General features: G+C 32.1%; 1 protein-coding gene across 8 annotated transcripts in view; it reads right to left on the bottom strand.

Moving 5' to 3' along the window:
* Nucleotides 1-22,564, bottom strand: part of LOC143071920 (uncharacterized) — a 28,036-nt gene extending 5,472 nt beyond the window's left edge. For 2 of the 8 annotated variants that reach the window (XR_012976994.1, XR_012976995.1), the window contains exons 1-2: nucleotides 22,111-22,561; nucleotides 726-3,284 (exon numbers count right to left, since the gene is read on the bottom strand). Coding sequence is in view for 6 of the 8 variants with exons in the window: in XM_076246608.1 (XP_076102723.1) it covers nucleotides 726-3,282 (2,557 nt within the window). In the remaining 2 variants the exon portion in view is untranslated. Of the gene's footprint in view, nucleotides 1-725; nucleotides 3,285-4,125; nucleotides 4,269-7,902; nucleotides 8,138-9,373; nucleotides 9,551-15,822; nucleotides 15,966-22,110 lie in introns of those variants that run through there. The other 6 variants (XM_076246608.1, XM_076246610.1, XM_076246605.1 and 3 more) reach the window with 6 other exon arrangements.
* Between the last annotated feature and the right edge of the window lie 1,513 nt (nucleotides 22,565-24,077).

Here is a 24,077-nt window from a genome sequence, read left to right as displayed (position 1 = left end):
GAATGGATATTAAATAACCGAGGTGAAATAAATATATTGTTTAATTTTCTTTAAATCATTCATCGGGTAACCAGTAAATTTTACATAATCCTAATTAAACCAGTAACTTGCAGAGTTATCGAACGTAATTATGACTGGAATAGTTGCATATGAGAAAAGAACGGTCAATGGTAGAACTTAATGGTCCCGTTGCATGCGGTAGGGGGCATATAAATCAGTTTAAATAAGGAAACCTGGTATGCTTGCCAATTAGACAACTATCAGGAAGATTTCAGATACTTTGCTTTTAACAGCTGTATGTCCCTGTACGGCCTTGGGCAATCAAATCTCAAAACAATCTTTCTGTCTACTGTTGTCGTGTAGATTTTTGACATTTCGAGTTTTAAAGATACGTTTACTGTCTTAACATATGTAACCTGTCTGCAATTGAATAAGGGTGTGTTTAAAATATTGAAAACAACACGTTTAAAAATTTCTTGCGTCCGAAGTGCTTTTCTGAATTTACCTTCATCAGGAACGCTCAAAGTCAAACATTTGAAATCCAAAGATAGATAATTACCGAAAATCGTTGAAGAGCTGTATGTCAAAAATACCTTAAAAAATAGCTAAATTCATCTAAAGCCAATTTTGCCTGAGGGAGTTGAAACCTTAGTTTCATAATAATTTTAAAATTTATTAACGGACAATCTTAGTAAAGTTTGTTAAATCATGTCTGTTAAACTTACCTTTACTTACGGGAACGTTCTGATTCAAAGCGGGACGAGTATTAAACCTTCTACCTCTTCGTAGATATTGAGGCATGTTAGATACATCTGGCAAAGGAAGAAGACATCTTGTGTTTTGATGAGGGTTGTAATGTGGAGAATATCCGTTTAAAACTTCAGTAAGCTGGGGAAACAACTTTTCGAACGCTGTTAGCTCTATCATCTTGTTACATTTTAGGACTTTAACCGGTAATTGATAGTATTCTATAAAAGCTTGCTCTTCTAATTCGGTGCAGGTAACAGTTAATAGCACGTTTTCAATTGTAAACAGAAATTCACTTACTTGTGTGTTGCCATAGTAAAGTTTACACACTGCTTCAACTAAACAAAACTTTCCAGATCTCTCTGGTTTATTTAAGTGAAGACATGAAATATTTTTACCACCAAACCAAACGCCTTTGATGCATGAAATGAACTCTCTGACTGCTTGCTTTTGCTTCATTTGGTAACTGGTTTCCAATTGTATCTTAGTATCTGGTGTTTTGATATTAGACTGCGTAATATTTCCTGACCTAATCATTGATTGTTCAGTTTTTCTGCATCCTATTGATTCTGCATAGTTTGCATTTGTTTGGCACATATTCTTCGTCAAGTCGCAAGGTTGGTCTGGCAACCTAAATGTTTGTTCACAAATATTGTAATTACTTGTAGAACTATTACCAAATTTAGCAGATGATTGTCGAGAATCTGCAGTCAATATCATATTGCCACCGCTCGGAGACATACCCATTTCTTTCGGAGCAGTACAATGTACTTGCATTACGTTATGTTTATCAAAATCTAATGCTCGTGATTTTGTAGTTTTCTGTTGAGTAGAATTCACTTGATTAGCTTCTGGGATGCTTTGAGCCGTTGGGGTAATATTTTGAATGTTTATTCCGTAATTTACATTTATGTTCTGGCCTGGTGTAAATGCATTTAAAATTGTTTTCTGCATAATCGGCTGTCCAGTATGTGCCCTTGGTGGTGTAATTTGAGTGTTTTGTTCAAAATTATGCAAAGAGTTATGATGTAATTGAGTATTGTTGATCATATTTGAATTTCTTGTAACACTGAATGGATTCGGAACACGGTTTTGTGGCACAATAGTAACATTAGGTGATCCAAATCTAACATTAGATGGGAATCTGTTGTATATAAATGTCATTGGTGGATGCATATATTCCTGTTGGTATTCCATGTGCTCCATATAAGGTGCAGATTTTTCTGGAGAAAATTCTGGGAAAGAATTGGGTAAGTCCGTTTGATGTGTATTGATTTTTAAACCTTCTGTGATAGGTTCTTCCGAGGACAAGTATTGGGCATGATGTAATGGATCTTTCTCTGGAAGATCGTACACCTGTACATCACAAAAGTCTTGGATTTCGGTTATTGAAACGATTCTTGTAGATACTTTAAACGTAAATTTAAAACCTTCTGCAGAACATCGTCTATTAAGCTCATCACATTCGTCTTCAGTAGGTGGTACACCTTCTGACGGCACATTAATAGAAGCGGCATGTTTGAGCACCGCTATTGGTAAAAACTTTATTTCCGACCTGCATACATATGGGATAATTGTGTTGTTAATTTGCACCCATCCTGATTTAATTGATTTGCGCTTTCCTTTGTTGCTTTCACATGGCAAATCACAACAATCTGGGTATGCCTTTTGAACCACTGCATAAAAATCCATGAACTCTGATAGGTGTACTACTACATCTTCTTGATTAAACAAAGGAATTTCTGATTTTCCTTTATTTTGCATTTGGTATAATTGGTTAAAAACCCTACATTCATTTGGTTTGATGAAGGAACTTGTTAAAGGTTCCCTTTTGGCCAATTCTTTCGGGAAAAAGTTTGGGTACTTTTTTAATATTTTTTGCTCAAGTAAACGGACACAAACATATCTTTTGTTATCTGCTCGAAAGATATAAGGAATATATACTTTATCTATTAAAGTCCACCCAAACAAACCCTCCATTGGTTCGGATTCTTGTTCATTCACTGTTTTTGGATCATTAAAACCTTCATTTGTAATATCATTGAAATTATTTGGATCGTGCTGCATAGGATTTGATGGTAGTGTGTTCATATATCTCATATTTCGGTCTTCGCAACTATTCATGTCGTCAGAATTTGGAAATCGATCTTTTTCTGCATTGGATATCTGTTTATCAAATGATTGGTTGGAATAATGATGATATACATACGGTTTGAATCTACTAAGTTTTGGTTGTGCTAAGTTTCCCTTTTTTACAGAACCGTGTTGCAGTCTGTGCTGCATTTGTGCGATTCGTTTAGGCAAGGCATGTGACATTTCTCTGTGTTTTGGTAACGTGTGTAATGTGTTTTGAGACATTGTCAAATCGTTGTGTTTAGTTTCAATTTGTTTTTGACAGTGAATGTTTGATATTTCAGGCTTTCCCATAAAATGTTCAACAGTACAATTTGTATTGTACAAGCTCCTGTTGTTTTGATAAGATCCATATTGGCATGACTTGAATTCTTGTTCCTTTGGCTCTTCTTTAACCTGCATTTCTGTAATAAATAGAAAAAAACGGTTAATTTGATTATTGTTTGCTAAATGTAAACTGTCAAATATCTTTAACGTACACTATCTCTCAGGCATTAAATAAAATTACCAAAATTCAACCAGACAATACTGCATATTTATATAACACATACCGATAAACGATCTACTGCATTAGTTTTATTTTTGCTGGTAGAAAATCAGGAATTAGTTTTACTAAAAATCTTATTTGATTTTGATTTTAAGCACCGCTGTTGGGCTATTCCGTTGCGGCCATTTTCTTTTTTTTTTGGTGGAGGAAGCCGGAGCGCCCAGAGAAAATCACTGACCTCCGATATGAAAACTGACAAACCTAGGTAATTAAGATTGGAGTCGAGTGCACCCGCACGAGCGTGATTCGAACTCACAACCTTAGTGTTAACTGGCTAGTGGTTACAGTAGTAACTACTTAGACCACTCGGCCACCGAGGTCCACAAAATATCTTACGTCTAAGATTGATCGTAGGTATACTGCATTGTGTAGGATTTACGATTACCGTATATGGAATAGTGTTATTATATCGATGAGAATAAACAAGCAAGCAGAGATCATTAATAAGAAAAGTTAAAGAGAAAACATACAACCCAACTTAAAACAAAAAAAAATATATAAAATATAAAATAAAAATCCGGCGAAAGGCTTAATATCATCCACAAATTTATCACGAATAAAACTGGCGACTGAGCAAAGCAACCCCTTTGATAGCAACCCCCCCCCCCCCCCACACACACACACACACACCTTCAATTCGATTCTAGTGAAAATGTTTTAAAATGTCGATTTCAAAGATAAATAACATTGCAACCTACTTCCTTCCAATGACGTTTCACAAGTGTCCTATCCGTAAAATTCCTTTCTACAAAACGCCCTTAAAGAAAAATATCCTATATATGCTACATGATATTCAGCACATTCAAATAAATAAACACATGGTTTTTCAACATATTTTTAAAAACTAAGATTTATTATTTAAAAAATGGATATTCATATGACAAAGTTTTGAATATTACAAAACACTTTAAAAGTAACTTGTGAATGTTCAGGAATATCTAAATCATAAACTGCATAATTTCCTTTTTCCTGTATCTATAAGAGTTTTATGTAAGTGTTTATTATAGAAAATTCTGAACTTTAACTTAATTGGTGTTCAGTTTGTCATGTGCCCTTTAATGTCGAGAGCATTTTCCTGGTCTGGTTTCTATTTCCGTCTGTAAGTTGAGCGTATTTTCTTCGACTTGATATCATACGCTTTTCTTTTACAAAATATGCTGTTGTTCATAAAATATAATTTATTTATTAAAACAGTTTTGTGTATTTATTTTAATTTATTTAAGACCAAAAAAAAAAACACTATAGGGTACACAACACAACATAGAAAAACTAAAAGACAGAGCAAAGATAAAACCACCAAAAAATCCGGAGTATGATCCCAGGTGCCAGGAAAATGTTGATAATACCCTTGGGGCCAACAGTCAACAACCAAAGAAAATAAAATTAACAGTACCAATTTGACTGTAAAAGATACGTAATTGATGTCTCTTCCGAGATGCTTGAGGTTAAACTATTTGAAATTACAAAAGGTAATGCAAACGTTAAAGAGCGTATAACACTACAAAGAGCCAAAAATTAATCCAAACCTTTGAGAAGATACATGTAGTTGTCAGAGGTACCAGCATTATAATCTAATACCCCAGACGCGCGTTTCGTCTTCATAAGACTCATCAGTGACCCTCAGATCTAAAAAGTTATAAAGCCAAACAAGTAGTAATTTGAAGAGAATGAGGAACCAAAATTCCAAATAGTTGTGCCATTTTTATGATAGTGATGTTTTTATTTATGTACACTGTATTTATTGTATTTATAGTTTGTATGACGCAAACACTAATACCCTGTTGGTGTTTGCCCCGATGTAAAGGGGTAGTTTCTCAATATATATATATATATATATTATCCAACGCAATCATAGGTTTGAACGTAGTTTTCAATTTAGACTCATTTATATTTTTTCGTTTGGGCTTGTATCATATTTTCCCTCCGGTTTATATGATCCGTTCATCCTATATTGACTTTTAAAATTCAAGAGTCTATCTAAAATGAGGGTACTTTTTTTTTAAAATTGAGGGTACTTTTTATATGGCCTTCCAAATACCGTTTCGATCCCTAACATCACTGAACAGACATTTATTGTCGAAATCCGGATCTGGTGTACTAAATAAAATATTGACACCGTATGTTTGTGGCATAACATCGTGGCCACAAGTTAATTTTCTTCTGTTTAGTATTAAATTTATATTAAGATCCATTTTGTTACATCTTGTGATCAATTTTTTTTGGCAATCGCCAATGGCAGTCAGCAGGGTTAAAGAACATCAGTTGTTCGACCTGTTAGCCAAATGCGTTTTGTTTAAATATACTTTTTCACTTTTTTGGTCTTTTGGAAAATGTTGTTTGTGCTGTTTTTAGACCCTTCTACAACGAACTTTGTTTTACATGCACACGTATAAAAATTGCTGTTTTTATCCAATGCAATCATAGGTTTGAACGTAGTTTTCAATTTAGACTCGTATATATATAATTTAATTTGGCAATCGCCAATGGCAGTCAGCAGGGTTAAAGAACATCAGTTGTTCGACCTGTTAGTCAAATGCGTTTTGTTTAAATATATTTTTTCACTTTTTTTTGTCTTTTGGAAAATGTTGTTTGTGCTGTTTTTAGACCCTTCTACAACGAAATTTGTTTGAGTTCATCTTTCACCGGAAAAAACTCGTCAATTATGCGCGCTTTTATGACGTCATTTACCAGATATAGGGGATCGCCTGTATCCCTGCACTATTTACGTTCATCAAGCGTCTTAGTTATCGTCATTGTGCAGAAATAAATGTTTGTTTTGTAAGTACCTTATCATAATTCCCTAATGATAGCAGTGCTGGTTGTCAATAATGAGAATTTTAAATGCCGAATAATTCATGCAATATAGCATTATAGTTTTCCAACAACTCGCTCAACATTGGAACGGAAGTGACGATGCCCCTAAATGCACGAATGATGTTCACTAAAACCAGAATTTTGACGAAAGTGCATCGAACTCGAAAGATGTCTATTGATACTGGGCCGATGATACTCTCGTGGGCGAAATGTCTACCAGCAGTGGCATCGACCCAGTGGTGATAATAGCTATCAAAGGTACCAGGATTATAATTTAATACGCCAGACGCGCGTTTCGTATTCATATGACTCATCAGTGACGTTCAGATCTTAAAAAAAATTATAAAGCCAAACAAGTACAAAGTTGAAGAGCATTGAGGACTCGAAATTCCAAATAGTTGTGCCAAATACGGCTAAGGTAATCTATTCCTGGGATAAAAAAAAATCCTTAGTTTTTCGAAAAATTCAAAGTTTTGTAAACAGAAAATTTAATGACCATATAATTGATATTCATGTCAACACAGAAGAATCTGAGCTTTACGAGAGAAAGATGCATTCCTTATTCTAAAAAAATTCCAAACGGTTACAACAGCAATGTTCAATATAGAAAACATCCGTATTTTAAAACTAGATGCGCATTTCAACGATTAATGTTTCGTCTATGATGCTAAGGATTAATACTACAATGTATTTATAAAAATTTCAAATTCAATAAAACTTTGAAGAACGTACAAAATAAATCAAGAACCAAAAGCCGAAATCTGTACAAAGAATCAAAGCAATACGTTAGAAAGATACACTCATTAGTTTAAAATTATTTCCAAACACCAAAATTCAGTGAAAAATAGACTACCAAAAACTAAACCATTACCTTTACCTATCTGAACAGTCATTATACCTCTACAATTTAAAAAAAAAAAGTTTGGGTTCCGACGGTCTTAGTAAATTCGAAAATAGAATACTAGTATTTAAGTTAAAGCCCCCTTAAGAACAAAGAAGTTGTAACTGGAATAGCTTTACTGAAGCCTTGACGTTACTCATTTGACACGACATGTGCAGACATTGTAGAAAATCATCATAGGATAAATGTCGATGCTTTTTCCTTGTAATATTAAAAGCATGAAATGTAACAATTGCCTCGCCCTGAACACGCATGAACAACTTGCCACTGGACATTTATCAATGAATAATTAATTAATGTAATAATTAACAAATCAAATTCAAGAATTGGTCCCTACAATAATATTCGTTTCGTCCTGTCGGAAAAAATAGTCTTTATCAAAAAATATATTCTCTGTAAGCAGTATACCAACCGTTTTGTGGACTTCAGTAATTACGAAAATGAGAAAGATGAACGAACACCGGCAGTCACTTAATAAAGGCAATGTGTCACACTGACAGTCAAGGCAAAGATGTTGTGAGTTTGTTGACATTCATGCGACACGACTTGGTGTTTTATTATCATAAAACAAAGCTGTTTTGTAGATACACATTATTTCCCCTTATAAATCCATTTGTATCCATTCTATATCTATATCCCCTTTACATATCCCCATACTGTCCATACATGTCCCCTTAAATACCCCTATTTGTATTCATTCTATATTATCTTTCACAGTTAGATTTTTACAAATGAATTATTAAAAGTAATAAAATCTTACCTGCCGATGAAAACTGGTATAAAGCACGTGTTCCACTTTAATAATAAGTTCAAGTTTCTAGTTATAAATAGTTTATACTTGATTCAAACTGTTACATTGTTATCGTTTGACCCACAACTTATTTAATAAGATGATGCATGAGTGTTACTAATTTCAATGCTCCTTATAAAGTCCACTTAAAGTACTGCCATTCACTTGAATGCTTATATTTACTAACATTCATACATTCATTAGTTTGAAATATATATGATCGATTTATCATAAAAAAATAAGTGTTTAAACGTTGTCTCGTACTAACCATGAAATAATACGTGTACAAGTAGTAAAAATATAAGAAATAAATAACATATCCGTTTAGGTAAAATATGACTTCCTCTATACAGTCAAATTATATGGGTTATGTCGCAGATTCATTATTTTTACATTATCGGAAAAAAATTACAAAAAGTTTTATGATTGTCCAAGTCTTCATGGAAGGGAATATCCTCCATAGTTCTACATGTCTTAATTGGTAAAATGCAATTGCTAAATTTGTAACATGTAATTTCTACATCTGTTATATGAAATTCTACATTTCTTGATTTGTGAAATTGCAATTTCTCAAACTTCAAGTTAAAAATGAACAAGTTATACAAATCAAGAAGTTTTACAAGATTGAAATAGTGCTACAATATTCCGCACGACGTCGCTGTGGATCTATGTCATATCGTACCTTAGGCAACTCGTACTTCTGACAACTCGTACCCATTATTTTATTATTTATACGCAAAAAAAAGAATCTTGTTTAATTGTATTATATGCAACTTTATTTGTTGGTATGCTGGTGCAATTTGCTTTTCAAATCAGAAATCATTTTAAAATAAAATAAGTCTTTAACTTTACTTTCCGCTATATAGATGATGTTCTTTCACTAAATAATTCAAAATTTGGTTACTGTTGAACGCATCTATCCCATCGAACTAGAGATATAGGATACACCAGATACAGTTAAGTATGCCTCCTTTCTTGATTTACATCTAGAAATTGACAATGAAGGATGATTGAAAACAAAACTTTACGACAAAAGATATGATTTCAACTTCCCAATTGTGAACATTCCATTTCAATCTAGCAACATTCCAGCAGCACTTGCATATGGATTATATATCTCCCAATCCATACAATATTCCCGGGTTTGTATATCCTCTCATGATTTCCTTGATAGAGATTTGCTGCTCACAAGAAAGCTATTAAACTAAGAGTTTCAAATGGTGAAGTTGAAATCATTCCTCGTAAATTTTACGGACACCATCACGAGTTGGTTGACCGTTATGGAATAACCGTTTAACAAGGAATATGGTATATGTTCCTTATGTCGTTATTTCAATTCCCTTTTCATCACTAATGTAAACTACCGAATTAGACTAATTACCGCGTTTGTAATAATACGAGAAACACGACGGGTGCCACATGTGGAGCAGAATCTGCTTACCTTTGGTGGGGTTCGTGCTGCTTAGTCTCTAGTTTTTTTTATGTTGTGTCTTGTGTACTAATATTTGTTTGTCTTTATATTTTCTAGCCACGGCGTTGTCAGTTTATTTTCGATCTATGAGTTTGGCTGTCCCTCTGGTATCTTTCGTCCTTCTTTTATTCGGAAGTAAATGATTCTCTGAAATTGTTTGAATGATAACAATATATTTTGAAACCTCCTTTTTGTTTTACAACAAATGATTTTCTATTGGGATATATGGTTGGAACACCCTTTTTTTATATAACTTGTATTTGTCGATCCCATTTTAAAAATGGCTGGATCCGCGCCTGATTGGAGGATAATAGGACTTACAAAGTTAGAATCTTGTTGTTTAGATGAAAAATAAACATAGAAGGTTTTATTGAAACATAGATTTCGAAATTAATGCTGCACCAAAGTTCGATGTGATTTACTTATTAACTTTATGAAAGCGAAGTTATGCGTATCTCTTATTACACCTAAATACAATGTGATTGTATATGTAAAAACATTTGTACTATGTTAAATTCCTGTGCAGGCTTTGTCATTTCAAAACAATTAGAAAGGCCAGCATATATCAACTAACTAGAAAAATCTTCTTGAATACATGTTAAACGTAAAAATCAGTTATAAATATCATTCTCTCTTATTCCATGGATCTTTTTTTAACATTTGTTTACGTTGACTTTGTGTTCCAAACGTCTGCTGGTTAGTTTATAATGAAGGCATTTCGAATCTTTTCGAAGCGATGAAGGCAGCACAGGAATTAAAATAGTCCAAAAAACATGGACGTCTGGACGGTTTAAATTATCTAAGCCAGCAAATGTCGTTTCAACCAAAATACAGATATATCATGTCCAAGTAAAATATCAATGACAGTCGGAGATAGCAGTCTTTTCTTCAGCCCACAAATAGTTAAAAAAGAAGAATTTAAGCTATCGTTGTTCAATTTATATTCACTATTAACAGTTCGATTATTGGTCGATTTCTTTTTAGAGAAAGGCCTCTTGCACCAACAATTATCTACCAAAGTCGATAGAACATTTGCTTTCGGTGGACGAGGAGACTGTCCTTGTTACTGTCTTTTGCCAGGTGAATAGCACTAGAGTAAGTCCCTTTTGTGGTCGTGTCATGATTATTTGACGAAGAGCTGGTACGCTCTATTCTAGGTTCGTCTTATATAATGCCATGAATATAAAGCTGATTGTCTTAGACGAATGATTAACTTTAAATACTTCTGATTTGAAAACAAAATAGCATTAAATTATTTAATGCAAATAAATGATAAAATTTTGTAGTTGGGACGAGTAGGTAGAAATGCGAGTTGGTTCAGAGCGAGTTGGCTAAGGTACGAGTTGACATGCATCAACAGAAACCTCCTGTCGAATATTGTGGATCTATTCAATTCTTGATTTATAAAATTTCTTGATATATAAAACTTCTTCATGTGTAAATTATTGATTTTTAACTTGTTGTTTTTCTTGTAAAACAGAACTTCCTATTGGCTGGTAAGGGTATCAATTACACTGACTCATATTCCAAAACATGACTCAAACAAAGAAATTTTCATTTTACAAATTAAGAACAAACAAAGAAAATACGTTAACAAATTATTAAATTGCATTTACACACTAAAAAGTTACATTTCACAATAAGGAAATCTAGAAGTTCATGTAACGGATGCAGAAAATACATGTTACAAATAAAGAAGTTAAATTTTACAAATTAAAAAATAGTATGTTACAAATAAAGAGATTGCATTTAACAAATTAAGAAATGAATAATTATGACGGATATTCCCTTCCATAAGTCTTAGTCGTATCATCCTTTCCTGACATGTTGATTATTTTTTGATCGTTTGATCTAATTTCTATTTCCACAAAAAAAGGCGACCAAGACTTTACATAGCAGATAATTTGAAAATAATAATTAAGTTGTCTGCATATCATCTGGAAATCATTAGAGAAACAGATTCTACATTCAAATCTCGTGTTAAATGATAAATATTCAATCTCCCTAGTTAAATTTCAAATATTTTAAAATTTAGCTATCTCGAGCGGAGAATTATCTTTTCACAAGCCGTGGTAGAATATATATATATATAGTTCTCTAATTCTAAAAAGATGTATCCTTTTCCTGACCTGTTGGTTATTTTTATTTTATTAGGTATGTTTGATCTCAGTTCTTCATTGGACAAAATTCGATGATAATGTAAAATTTTCTTGTTTTCCCCTAAATTTCATATCGTGACGTCATGATAAAAGGCTACCATACCTGATGACGTAACATAGGGAGAATACATTTTTTTTGCAGATCATTCGAATGGAAGGATCGAGTTGTCTGCATAACGTTTAAAAATCATTAGTTGGACATATACCACCACCACCAAATCTTTTTTCGATATTTATCCACTCATGGTAATTAAATTTTCAATATTTAAAACACGTGAGCCTCAATACAGTGGTAGAATCTTAAAATATCTTTCTTTTTTCTTTAACATTAACATTACTAAATAGTAAAACATGGTAGAAAAAGTTCAAAAACTTTTTTAAATAACCTTTTGAGGACTATTACGGGAAACTATTTAGAAAAAAGTGAACTAACAAAAATACCGGATTCCAAGGTAAATTTAAATCGGAAAGTCTCTTCAAAAAATTAAAATCCACAAACACATAAAACTAATGGAAAACATTAGTTTTATGTGTTTGAACAAACACATAAAACTAATGGAAAACATTAGTTTTATGTGTTTGAACTGTAAAACAGGCATATATTGATAAAGAAAATGGGGTATTGAACATGGTCTTCGAACTACTATGACCGGACAATTTGGACAGTGCAATGAAATTTGTTTTTAAACAACATTTTAGTAATTCAATTGTTTTGATGTATATTTAGGTTTTGCATTTATTTTATTATTCTAGATTTTGTCGTTAATTTAGGCAAACGTGTTTTACACGGATTATGTGTCATAATCTTGGACAAAGGTCTTAGATGCATTTACTCTATTTATCTCATTACTTATTCTCTGTGACAGTTTGGACTATAATTTACAAATACGTGTCGGACACTAATTACTCTTTTAATCTATTGTAATTTCTAATTTGTCTTCTGTTAATCTGCTCAATCCCTTAATTGATTGTGCTTATATATATTGTTATTGTTTGTATGCTAATTTACATTTAGTTTGGAGTTTGTTGTTCGGTCTTGCCGGACTGCTAACATAAAAGTTAAAGGAGCCAATATTCCTTCTTGATTATATTTAGCCGGAACGCCATTTCACCCGGCTATATCTGGTGTTAGGACATACGGGCAACGCATCCATCAGATACCTTGTTCTACCTGTGAAGCTTACCCCCAGCAAACAGAAAAATGGATACGCAGAGAACCCGAACTTTTGGCCGAGACTGGAGATACCAGATGCCTGTACATGGAACTACCTTTCAGACAAGAAATGTTTAACATATGGACAACTGCCTATGTAAGTTTTGTGGAAAAACTGTTAACAACCAATTTCATTTGAACAATATATAGCAAAAACGTATTTTTGCTATAAGTGTAGAAGTTTTGAACATTACGCCAGAATGTGTAACTTTCACAGACAACCGGACGTTAAAGTTGTTAAAGTTAAATCGAAATCCAAGCTACATCGTGACGCAGAAAGAATGAGACTATTCAAAGAATAGAAAGCTATGTCGATATTTCCTTGTGCGGAACTGAATACCATAGAACTGGTGGACTTCTTTCCAACCTTATATTATAATAAAGAATTCATTGATAGCGTTAAACACAGGCACGTCCGAGTGCATTCAAAGAGAGTAAAATTTGAAATCAAAAGTGTTCATTATGCAAAGAAGTTCAAAGAGCTGAAACAAGAGTATAACAGTGTGGTTCGCAATCTAGAAAAACTTTAAAACCAAGGTGCCGATGATAGAACAAAAATAGAAAAATAACGCGAAAGCATTACTGATCTTAAAGAGGCTAATCTTCGGATTTACGATCAAAGATGTGAAGCAATCGACCAGCAATATAAGTTACAACGCGATAAAGAACATATGCAGGATCGAATCACTAAACTAAAAGACGAATTGGACAATATTCGGAAAAATACAAGAGAAGATAATCATTCAAATCAAAACTATCGATACAGAGGACGTTACAACCATAGAAGAAACTTTCGGAACAATTTCAGATGAATAGTAAGACCCGGGACGTGTCTTCAGGGGCCGCGGGAATATTTGACCGGACATTTTAGACAGTTCAATGAAATTTGTTTTTAAACAACATTTTAGTAATTCAATTGTTTTGATGTATATTTAGGTTTTGCATTTATTTTATTATTCTAGACTTTGTCGTAATTTATGCATACGTGTTTTACACGGATGAAGTGTCATAATCTTGGACAAAGGTCTTAAATGCATTTACTCTATTTATCTCATTACTTATTCTCTGTGACAGTTTGGACTATAATTTACAAATACGTGTCGGACACTAATCACTCTTTTAATCTATTGTTATTTCTAATTTGTCTTCTGTCAATCTGCTTAATCCCTTAATTGATTGTGCTTATATATATATTGTTATTGTTTGTATGTTACTATACATTTAGTTTGGAGTTTCTTGTTCGGTCTTGCCGGACTGCTAACATAAAAGTTAAAGGAGACAATATTCCTTTTTGATATACATTTAGCTGGAACGCCATCTCACCCGGCTATACTACCTACTCTCTTACGACTTCCCAAATGCATAATCTGAATTCGATAATAGTTATCAAAGGTACCAGGATTATAATTTAGTACGCCAGACGCGCGTTTCGTCTACATAATTATCAGTGACGCTCATATCAAAATATTCATAAAGCCAAACAAGTACAAAGTTGAAGAGCATAAAGGATTCAAAATTCCAAAAAGTTGTGCCAAATACATCTAATAATCTATCTGAATTCGATAAAATCATATCACGGATTTAAATTGTTATTACGCATTCCGAAACCCGGTATCAAATGATGAATTCGTTATCACGGGTAATGCATAAGTTGAAACAATTTTTGTAATTCGCAATAACTATTTATCACGAATTACAAGAAAGTGGGATAACGAATTTAATTCGAAATTACGACTAAGAAAAACTGTTATAACTTATAACAGAAATTGGTCGTCATAATTTAATCTGTTATAATGAATTCTTCAATTTCTGACAAAGATTTAGCTTTGTGATTTCGAAATAAAATATATATTTTGTCTGAGTTCCTAAATGGGCTTCCGTAAGTTTTAACTTGTTGCGGAATTGATTTTAAATTCCATTTCTGTGACATGAACATGTTATGTATACGTTCAGTAAAAATAATATACGATGTCAAAATAGTCAGACCGCGTGAAAATTAGTCTCAATAATTATGAAACATATGTTGACGTAAAGAATCATTACAAATGGAAAATGTGAATGACTAATTATTCATTGTACCATCACATTCTACAGGAAAATACAAGTAACACGTGCTAATCAAAAGTTTAAAAAAAATGAAACTTTTTAGATAATAAACATGTAGACATCTGTGTCTGTAATCGATAATACACCAGTGAAAATATTCAACTTTCTCATAATGCAATGAAACCATCATTTAAACTTCTGTTGCTATATATATCAAGGGTATGCACATGTGCATCCCTTTATAAAAGCGAATTAAACCAATATGTAAATCACATTCACCAAAATAACAGAATATTTGTTTGATTTAAAACAGGAAAACGTTCCGACGATAAGCAATCCGCAATCAATCAATACAATAATTACGTAATCGAAGAGTGATCAATATGATGATTTTGATGTTAAGCAATTTCAGTTCTGTAGATTAAATATCTTTATTATATATGCTATAATGCATTATGCACATACATTTAAGAAAATTTAATAAATCTGTTTTATATGCAACAAGGTAAGGACATTTTTTAAGGATATCATGGATGCAAAAATGCATCCCATGGTAAAGTGGCCAGAAATATATATAGTGTATCGAAAATATCATCAGCTGTTCAGTATAAGCACTGAAGTTCAAGTTAAGAATATATATATATATAACGGGGACCACATAACACATTATATTTACGATCCATTAAGGACTAAGAAAATGAAAATTATAGTACAATGTAATTCTAACAAAATTGGTATTTTTACAACTAAAAATATAGCTTGTACAAAACGATTGCAATAAGTTCTAAAAATAGATATAAATAATACGGAAGTTCTGTCTCTTGAAATAATACATATTTTAGAAATATAGTACATACTTGTTATATTAATATTGAATGACTACAAATATTTTTTGTCAATTCTCTTGGCGAATTGATAACGTTGTGTATCTATACCGTAAACATGACAATTAATATACAAATAAGGAGAAGCTATAGTATATATATATTAAAACAGCATACCTTATGTGATCAATAAATTTCGCAAATATATTTTTTTTTTAGAGCATCAATCTGTTTTCAAACTGTTTACTGACAATTTCATCACAATTCTTAGAAATACTCGTCGCAAAAGAAATTAAATATAATTTCATTGGTTTAAATTATACTTCCTAGTACGGATATATCACAATGATTATAAACTTTACCCTCGTGTAAAGATCGAATACACAACGCTAATCACGATAAAGAGACTTCGCTACCGAGCGGTTACATAATATGAGAAAATAAAGGGTGGCAGGTAGGTGAAACTTACATATGTGAAGAGATAAATAAAAAATGAAAAAAATTATGCCCGACTTATATAATTCCAAGCCCGTTAGTCGGCTCCAGAAGCAACGAAGCAGCGCATTAATTTTGGACGGGGAAATATCCACTTTTTTGTATGGGACGAGCTTTGACGTCCCCCGGCCCAAGCTTGTCTATCAAAACAGCCGTTGAACGTCAGAGGAATCGCGGACTTACTTACATCATATCACAATTTTTTGTACTTTTTAAAAAAAGTTGTTGAAATAAGTTAAATAAGGTTTCTAAAGTGTTCGTTTATTAATCTTTGTAAAAATTCTACGACTCTCATTTCACCTTAATCTGTTAGATTTTTGGGAATTTTATATCTTCAGAAATAAACACGGAAATAAAAGTAAAAAGTATAGTTATTTAAAAAAACAACAGAAAACTTAATTTTACGGAAATATTTAGTTAGGTTAAATAGAAAGCTATTACATAAGCCTTATCAAATATGAAAAGCGATTATTTGGAAACAGAAACGAACGAAAATCCAATTTTCTGACACTGTGTCACGTATGTCAAAATGAAACTGAAATACAGATTTTTCTTCTTCTGTTCGTTTTATTTTGAAAGCACTCTGTTTATAAATTTATAAATTTATAAATTAACTGTTTACCCAATCAATAGAAATTTTTAAATACTAAGACTTTTCTACCTCAGAAATAGATTACCATTATTTGGCCTTTTTAACTTTTTGATTCGAGCGTCACTGATGAGTCATTTGTAGACGAAACGCCACTGTGATAGCAGGTCATAGCATTATAGATACATATGATTATTGGGCATACTAGATTTCTCAATTTCCGACTGTCTGATACCTTCTAGAGGGCGTCCTGCTTCTTGGCGCGTGATGCAAGCAACGTCAAGTCAGAAAGGTGATAATAAACTCAGTTAAATTCTGAATTCGGCCGTCCAAAGTAATGGAATTGATCGTACCAGATCAGATTATCTTGAAACTGGTACTGTCCTAAACATCAATTATTCATTCAAATGGAAAATTTCAAACATATCTGGTTTCAATCGAATCAAGATTTCTATTTTCTCTCTTAAATGATAAACGTCAAATCTTTACAATGCAATTTCAGTATATTGGCAGGTTCTTTATAAAATAAGCAGAAAAATATTCAACAACCAGAAATAATCCAAGTGACGCCTCCCAAATTTGTACTTGATCTAAGTTTTGTGGTAATAAGTATTGTGTCTAAGTTTCATAACATTTGGTTGAGGCAAACTTTAGAACCGGAACAAAAAAATCAGCATTTTGTTTCGTTTTTAAAGGGGCATCGCTCTAGAACGGTTTAAGTGACAACACCAAAATTCAAATTTGATCTGTGTTTTGTGATAATAAGCATTGTGTATAAGTTTCATAACATTTGGTTGAGACAAACTAAAGTTAGAGAACGGAAACTTTGGAATGTACAGACGGACAATGGTAAAACGTAATGCCCCTCCGATACGGTGGGGTCATAACAAAATATCTTGTATATAAAAAAGAAGATGTGGTATGATTGCCAATGAGACAACTCTCCACATGAGACCAATAAAAAATCTACACATCAAAATTTCTTATGTAATTTTATTATGCTCTTAACACTTTTAATTTGTTTATGCAACATGTATATGAATTTCATTTTTTGCATCAGGCAAAAACGTGTGAAAACTGATTTGAGGGTTAAGAAAAGATGCTCAGAAAAATTAAAAGAACATTTCATTTTTTTCAAACAAAATTTATCTATTGAGCGTCATACATAGTATTTTAGTTTGCAAGTAAGGGTGTAGCCGATATCTCACATTTTCACAAAGATAAAAATCAGTAGGTTGATGTAACTTAATGGGAATTTATTATTGAAAGTCTTTATGATATAGCTAACAGTTTTTTATTTAACATTTCTATATGTAGCCATACATTAAACGCTACATGCACTAAACACAGGTAATTTTGTTACAAAAATAAATATTTTATTGTACAATTACTCGAGTTTGTAAATGTAATACTGTTAGTTAGCTTGCTTGCTAGCTGCACCGTGAAGTCATCTACTACACTCCTTTAAGAGCGGACTAGTTCGACAGATAACCAATCTTTCTGTATGTAGGACAAGACTACTCTGAAAGAAGGGTAGTATTTGTATACAATTCCCGAACAGCAAGATATAAAGGACCCCAGTACTAATGTAAAACCATTCAAACCTTCTCCCTTTTATATATATATTTATATGTATCAGTTCATTTCTATACACATGGAAAAAAGTATTGCAACACCTTGATTTTTTAAAATTTGAAAAATCAGCCTCTTTTTTTGGATTGAATATAATAAAATATTTGTATAATGTTATTGAAACATAGTTTATGATAACATTGGCATTGAAACGAACAAAAAATGTTTGAAAAAAAAAGATTTATATAACCACAATTTTAATAACAAAATGAAGTGTTTTTTGTACAAAAAAAAATGCATTTTACAACTTTTACTGTAGTCGAACCTTACAATGTCAGACATTTCAAAATTAATCTTCAGATGACTGTTCACATCATGGTTGATCGTTATACGCCAAAGAATTAGTACTTTGTGCGCAGCCTCCATTCAAACGGATAACCGCATCTAAACGTCTTCTGATTCCTGCCAAAAATCGACTAATTTGTTGCTAAGGTAGCAGCAACCATTTCTGATGAAGAGCATTGTTTATTTCATGATGTGTTTGAACTGGGGTGTCCTTTCGCGCACGTTCCGCCCAATAGTGTTCCATATATGCTCGATATGGTTCAAATCCGGGCTACGATCCGTCCAAGGAAGATGAACCGAGTTCCATTGGAACAATGGATCTTCCTTCACGATGTTAATTTTCAACTTTAGCGAGCTCTGCACTACATTGGATACGGAAAACTGTGTGTCTGTTTGTAAGCAAAGGTCTCTGAAATGGTCTTATCGCACGATAACCAGTAGCGATGAGTCGATCACGAACAGTTCTTGTTAAAAAGCTCCTGTATGCCCACCACTCTCTTTTTAGGATTGTATTGTATGCAATGGGTTTCCTTCTGACCAACCTTCATTATGCTTGATTTTCCCTAGCAAATGGTATAGGGGGTCTTCTTTATCTCGGAAGGTCTTGAAGATCGTTTAGTGCCTTATTTTTAACTCAAAACGACTTATAGTGGAATGGTGATGACCAACAATACGTGCAGTTGTTACAGCGACATCCCTGCTTCTCTCATGCTGATAATATGCCATCTTGCTGCAGTTTAGAGTTGTCGAGGACCCATTACAAGGTGTCAATCACATAACTTCAAAAACTTGGTTATTTAAAGTGTTGAAAACAATGAGGATGAAAACATCTGTTTTGCTGTTTACGGGTACAGTAGCTGCATGTGCAGATAAAAACTTATCGATTCGATATTTATTGATTAAGCTCAGGTGATACTTAAATAATGTTTAAGTTGTTCTATTTTACCAAATTATATCACAAAAAAATAAAAAGTGGTTTTTTTTATTTCAATTTCAATTTGGTGTTGCAATACTTTTTCCATGTGTATATTTCAGTGTCAAATCTAAATAACATCTGTAAGAGAAACAGTAGTATACCGCTGTTTTAAAGTCATAAATCGATTGAGAGAAAACAAATGCGTTTTACAAACCCAAATTGAGAGAAACACATCAAATATAAAAGGACAACAACGGAAGAACAGAAATATTGATATTTAACAAAAAACAAACGCGAATGAAACATACATAGAACCGAATAGTAGAATAAAAGTTAGACAAGGATAAAGTAGGTCGACTAGATCATTCATTTTGAGAGAAAAAAAAAAACAATGTCCATATCATACGAGAAATACTTAAGAACCACACCAACATACGACAACTACTGAACAACAATCTCCTAACTTAGGACAGATGCATAAAATATATCCATTATCATTACTTTTACTTTATAGTTTTTTTTAACGACGGGATGGTTTCTATATTTTGTCAATTCAATAACAATATATTACAGACTAAACAGTATTCTAAAATATCACTCGATAATTCATCTTTAATGTCAATAAAGGAGGTAGGGTCCGCTTCGACTTCTTTCTTAAAGAATATGGTATTTAATTTGACGTCTTTTAGAGGAATACAAATTAAGACATCGACTTTAGACTGTTGTGTCAAATCGTACACCGACTTGAGGAAAAGTCTTCGATGATCGCCCATACTTCTATCATATGTATAACCAACAACAATTGAAATCTATCCGTCCAATCTATAACCTCGATAGCTATCAAACAAACTTACTCGATCGATAGGATCGATAACAATTGGTATCAGTCAACCAAATAGTCATGTAATTTAATCGTCACGATATCGATAGGATACAAGCTGTTTAAACGTACAGCCAACACAATAGTTATCTAGATTGTGTACTCGATATTATGATCAAATATGTCGATAACGATTGAACATTATTTTAATCTGTCAGTCCAATCACTTTAAATCCAAAAGAGGAATTGTAATTGTCTTTTCAATAAAGCAGGTTTTTTTTTTATCAACTTTTGATCTTCGCCTTATGTTAGAACTTTACTATGTATATTAACTTACAAAAACACACATTATTTCTACACAGTGTTCTATGTTTTCTATACTTTATTATGTATTTCTTCATTAAGTTGACAAACTATAGCTTTGCTTCAAACTGTATTAAAGTTTTGTTAAGAAATATTATTTTTGCGACAGTTCCTCAATATGTCAACATTAACGAAAATTGCAGTCTTTTGACATCTTTATGCTTTTACAATTTATTAGTCCAATGATCAAGACGTTTGTGTAATGTTCAATCAAAGATATGTTAAAGGTGGCATCTAACACTACAGGGAGACAACTCTGTAAAATCAGCAGAACGTTTTAATGACTTTGTGTTGTTAAGGGAATATTAAGCTTCTCAATGATCAAAATAAGTTTTTGTCAAACTACTATATAAACAGTGTAATTTTTCTGATTAAACGATTGGTTCAATTTTTTTGAAATTTTTATTTTCATCGGATTTTGTCTAATGCTTAGTCCGTTGCTGTGTGTGTTACATTTTAATGTTGTGTCGTTGTTCTCCTCTTATATTTAATGCGTTTCCCTCAGTTTTAGTTTGTTACCCCGATTTTGTTTTTTAGATTTACGAGTTTTGAACAGCGGTATAGTACTGTTGCCTTTATTTATATATTTGTCAAAGGGTCAAAGTAAATACTTTGTCAAAATTTTAAGAAAATTTAACGAGCCAAATTAATTTTAGTTACGGTGTTGGGTACCACCTTAACACAGCTTGGCATTTTAAATACTCTGTCATGATAATCATCATTTCCATTTTGGTAACACAACACAACAAAAAAAAGCTATGAGTTTATACAAAATTATTTTATTGGTCCTTAAACAGTACATTTACTATATGTCAATCTTGTATCTTTCGCCCAACTTTCTCAGATATCATGTTTTGATTCGCAGTATAAGCAAAGGAAAAAGAATCAAATGGTCAAAATTTCTCGGGACATCTTGACCTCTAATAATCCTAAGACTTTTTCTCTCCTTTGACCTGAATAAACTAAACCTAGCTTTTGGATCGAGTAAGTAAAAATTTGCTATAATCTTATTGCTTTTTTGTCGCTGTTAAACGTTAACAAGGTGACGGTAATCTCGTGTCAATCAACCGATGATGTCTCAATTAACAACTTGTAGTAATATCTCAATTAACAACGTGTAGTTATATCAAATGTAGGATAAGCCATACTACATTCACTTGTACTATGTTGTTTATTTTATTGAATGAGATATCGATATTTTTCTACATCAATACTTGTCAAAACAGATGTAAAGTTATACTTTGTTTACAAAGTTGCAAACAATTCATTTACATTTAACGATTTATCTTTTGTAAATAAAATTGTAAACTACTTATATAAAAAGGTAAGAAGATGTTTACTTTCAAGTATTTAACTTTTACTCACTTGATTCCAATGTATTTCTTTTACTTTTTCTTCTACAAATTAGTGTAATTTATCTTCAATTTTGTCACACGTGTCAATAGTTTCCACTGCGTCATTTGTCATCATATCGTTGATTGTCACAGATTTTTCTTTTCGAGAAACAGATAAGTTTTGATTAATTAATATAGATTAATACAACTGCAAGTGAGTTTATAAGTATCTGTTTATATCCTGTTAATTTAATTATGCATAATCTTAAGCGAATACATCCCAGGTCGATTTTTGTTAACTTATATCAGAGGCATGTACTACATAATACATATATGCGTCTCTGTTAATATACATAACGCAAAAAGTCCTTCAAAATACACACAATTTCAGTAATATAAGTCTTTTCGTATATTGTCTTTTAAACGCTTTGTGAAAAGAATTCCTTCAACCATTGAATTATATCAGTGTTGAATAGAGCTAAAATTGGCTTGTTTTTTAAATATAATGTTATACCTTAAATATTTCACTGTCAGTCAAGGTTAAATAGTGTAAGATTTATAAGAGATAACTTTATAAAAATGTTATTTACTACCTGTATTCTACCTGTAACCGTTTTGTACTTTAAAGGATGTGTAGGAATTAGGGCAGGAAAAACCAGAAAAATTGTTCAAACCATGACGAAAAGTGGAAGATAAAAATATTAATGATAAGCAATCTAATGATTTACGAAAAATAATATATAGCTAGAAGTATGGAGTACAGGAAATAACTCTTACGTATCATCGGTGACAAATATTTTATCATTTCCGCAAAATTAATTTCTTCTAAAGTCAACTTTACCTCAAATCTAACAATTTTTAAAAGGTTAATCTCAAGTTAGTTTGAAAACACATTTTATAACACCTGCTTTTTTGGAGGTTACTACAACTGTTACCTTTAACCCTATATTGAATACCGATATTCATTGTTTAAGCAGTTACATCTTACCTGGAGCTGTCCACAAAATACCTCGCAATAAATATTGATCGTTATTTCACTTGACTGTGACTAATAAATAACTTTTAGGTATCTATTTTATTTTCTATTTAAGGAATGGCTGTAATATTTTTTCTGTCTAACGTGTGCACCACTGTTATAATTTAATTCTAAATTCCATTTTAAGTCGGAATGAATCATGAAAAACATTAATGACGTAATGCCCAATCAGAAGACGCGTAATATCCAAAATTAAATTATTGTATTATAATACTTATTATTTCGACTTTAAAAATGGTTCTGTCATGCCTCCTCCTTTTCTTGCATTCCTTTTATCCTTTGACTCTTAAATTTCCGACAAAGTTCATTGACGACATAGTATTCAGTGATTATGCAAAATATTATTATTGATTATATTGATAAATAAAGAAAACTAGGAAACTAAGGTTTTATCTCTGGCAAAGTTGCGTTTCCTTTAAAGTCCTTTGTTAAAATGTTGCTCAATGTTTCTACGTATTTATACACTGGCTTTCAAAGGTTTGGGTTTGGGCATTCCTGAAAAAAAATATACTGTAAATTTGAAATTAGTGCGATGATTTTATTATTGCGAAAAATAGTTATAATCACAACATTCTAAACTCGCATTTTGAAATTTTTATATGAATTATACAGGAGTTTTTTCAATATCGCAAAAAATAATTTGGCATTTTAGTAAAAAAAATCAAAATCGCATTAATAAATGCACGCAAAAATTTCTGACTACAGTATTCAGAACAAGCGCCTCGGATGCACGATTTTTTATAGTTTATCTCATTGAAATTGTCTGATTTCTAAATGTCTTTTTGTCTAGCCTTAAGACATAAACCACATACAAAAACCATCGGTACATATAATCCTAAAACTTGATCGTATGTGACAGTTTGAAATGAAAAATGGAACCTAACAACAAGTGAAGATGAACGTTCTGTCTGCAAAGAAAAGATGAAGTTCTTCTTAGAAAATTCAAAGGAGATATCGGTCCC

Source organism: Mytilus galloprovincialis, chromosome 4, assembly GCF_965363235.1.
Source record: "Mytilus galloprovincialis chromosome 4, xbMytGall1.hap1.1, whole genome shotgun sequence".
In the NCBI taxonomy this organism is placed as follows: Eukaryota; Metazoa; Mollusca; class Bivalvia; order Mytilida; family Mytilidae; genus Mytilus; species Mytilus galloprovincialis.
This window is presented reverse-complemented; position numbering and strand designations above follow the sequence as displayed.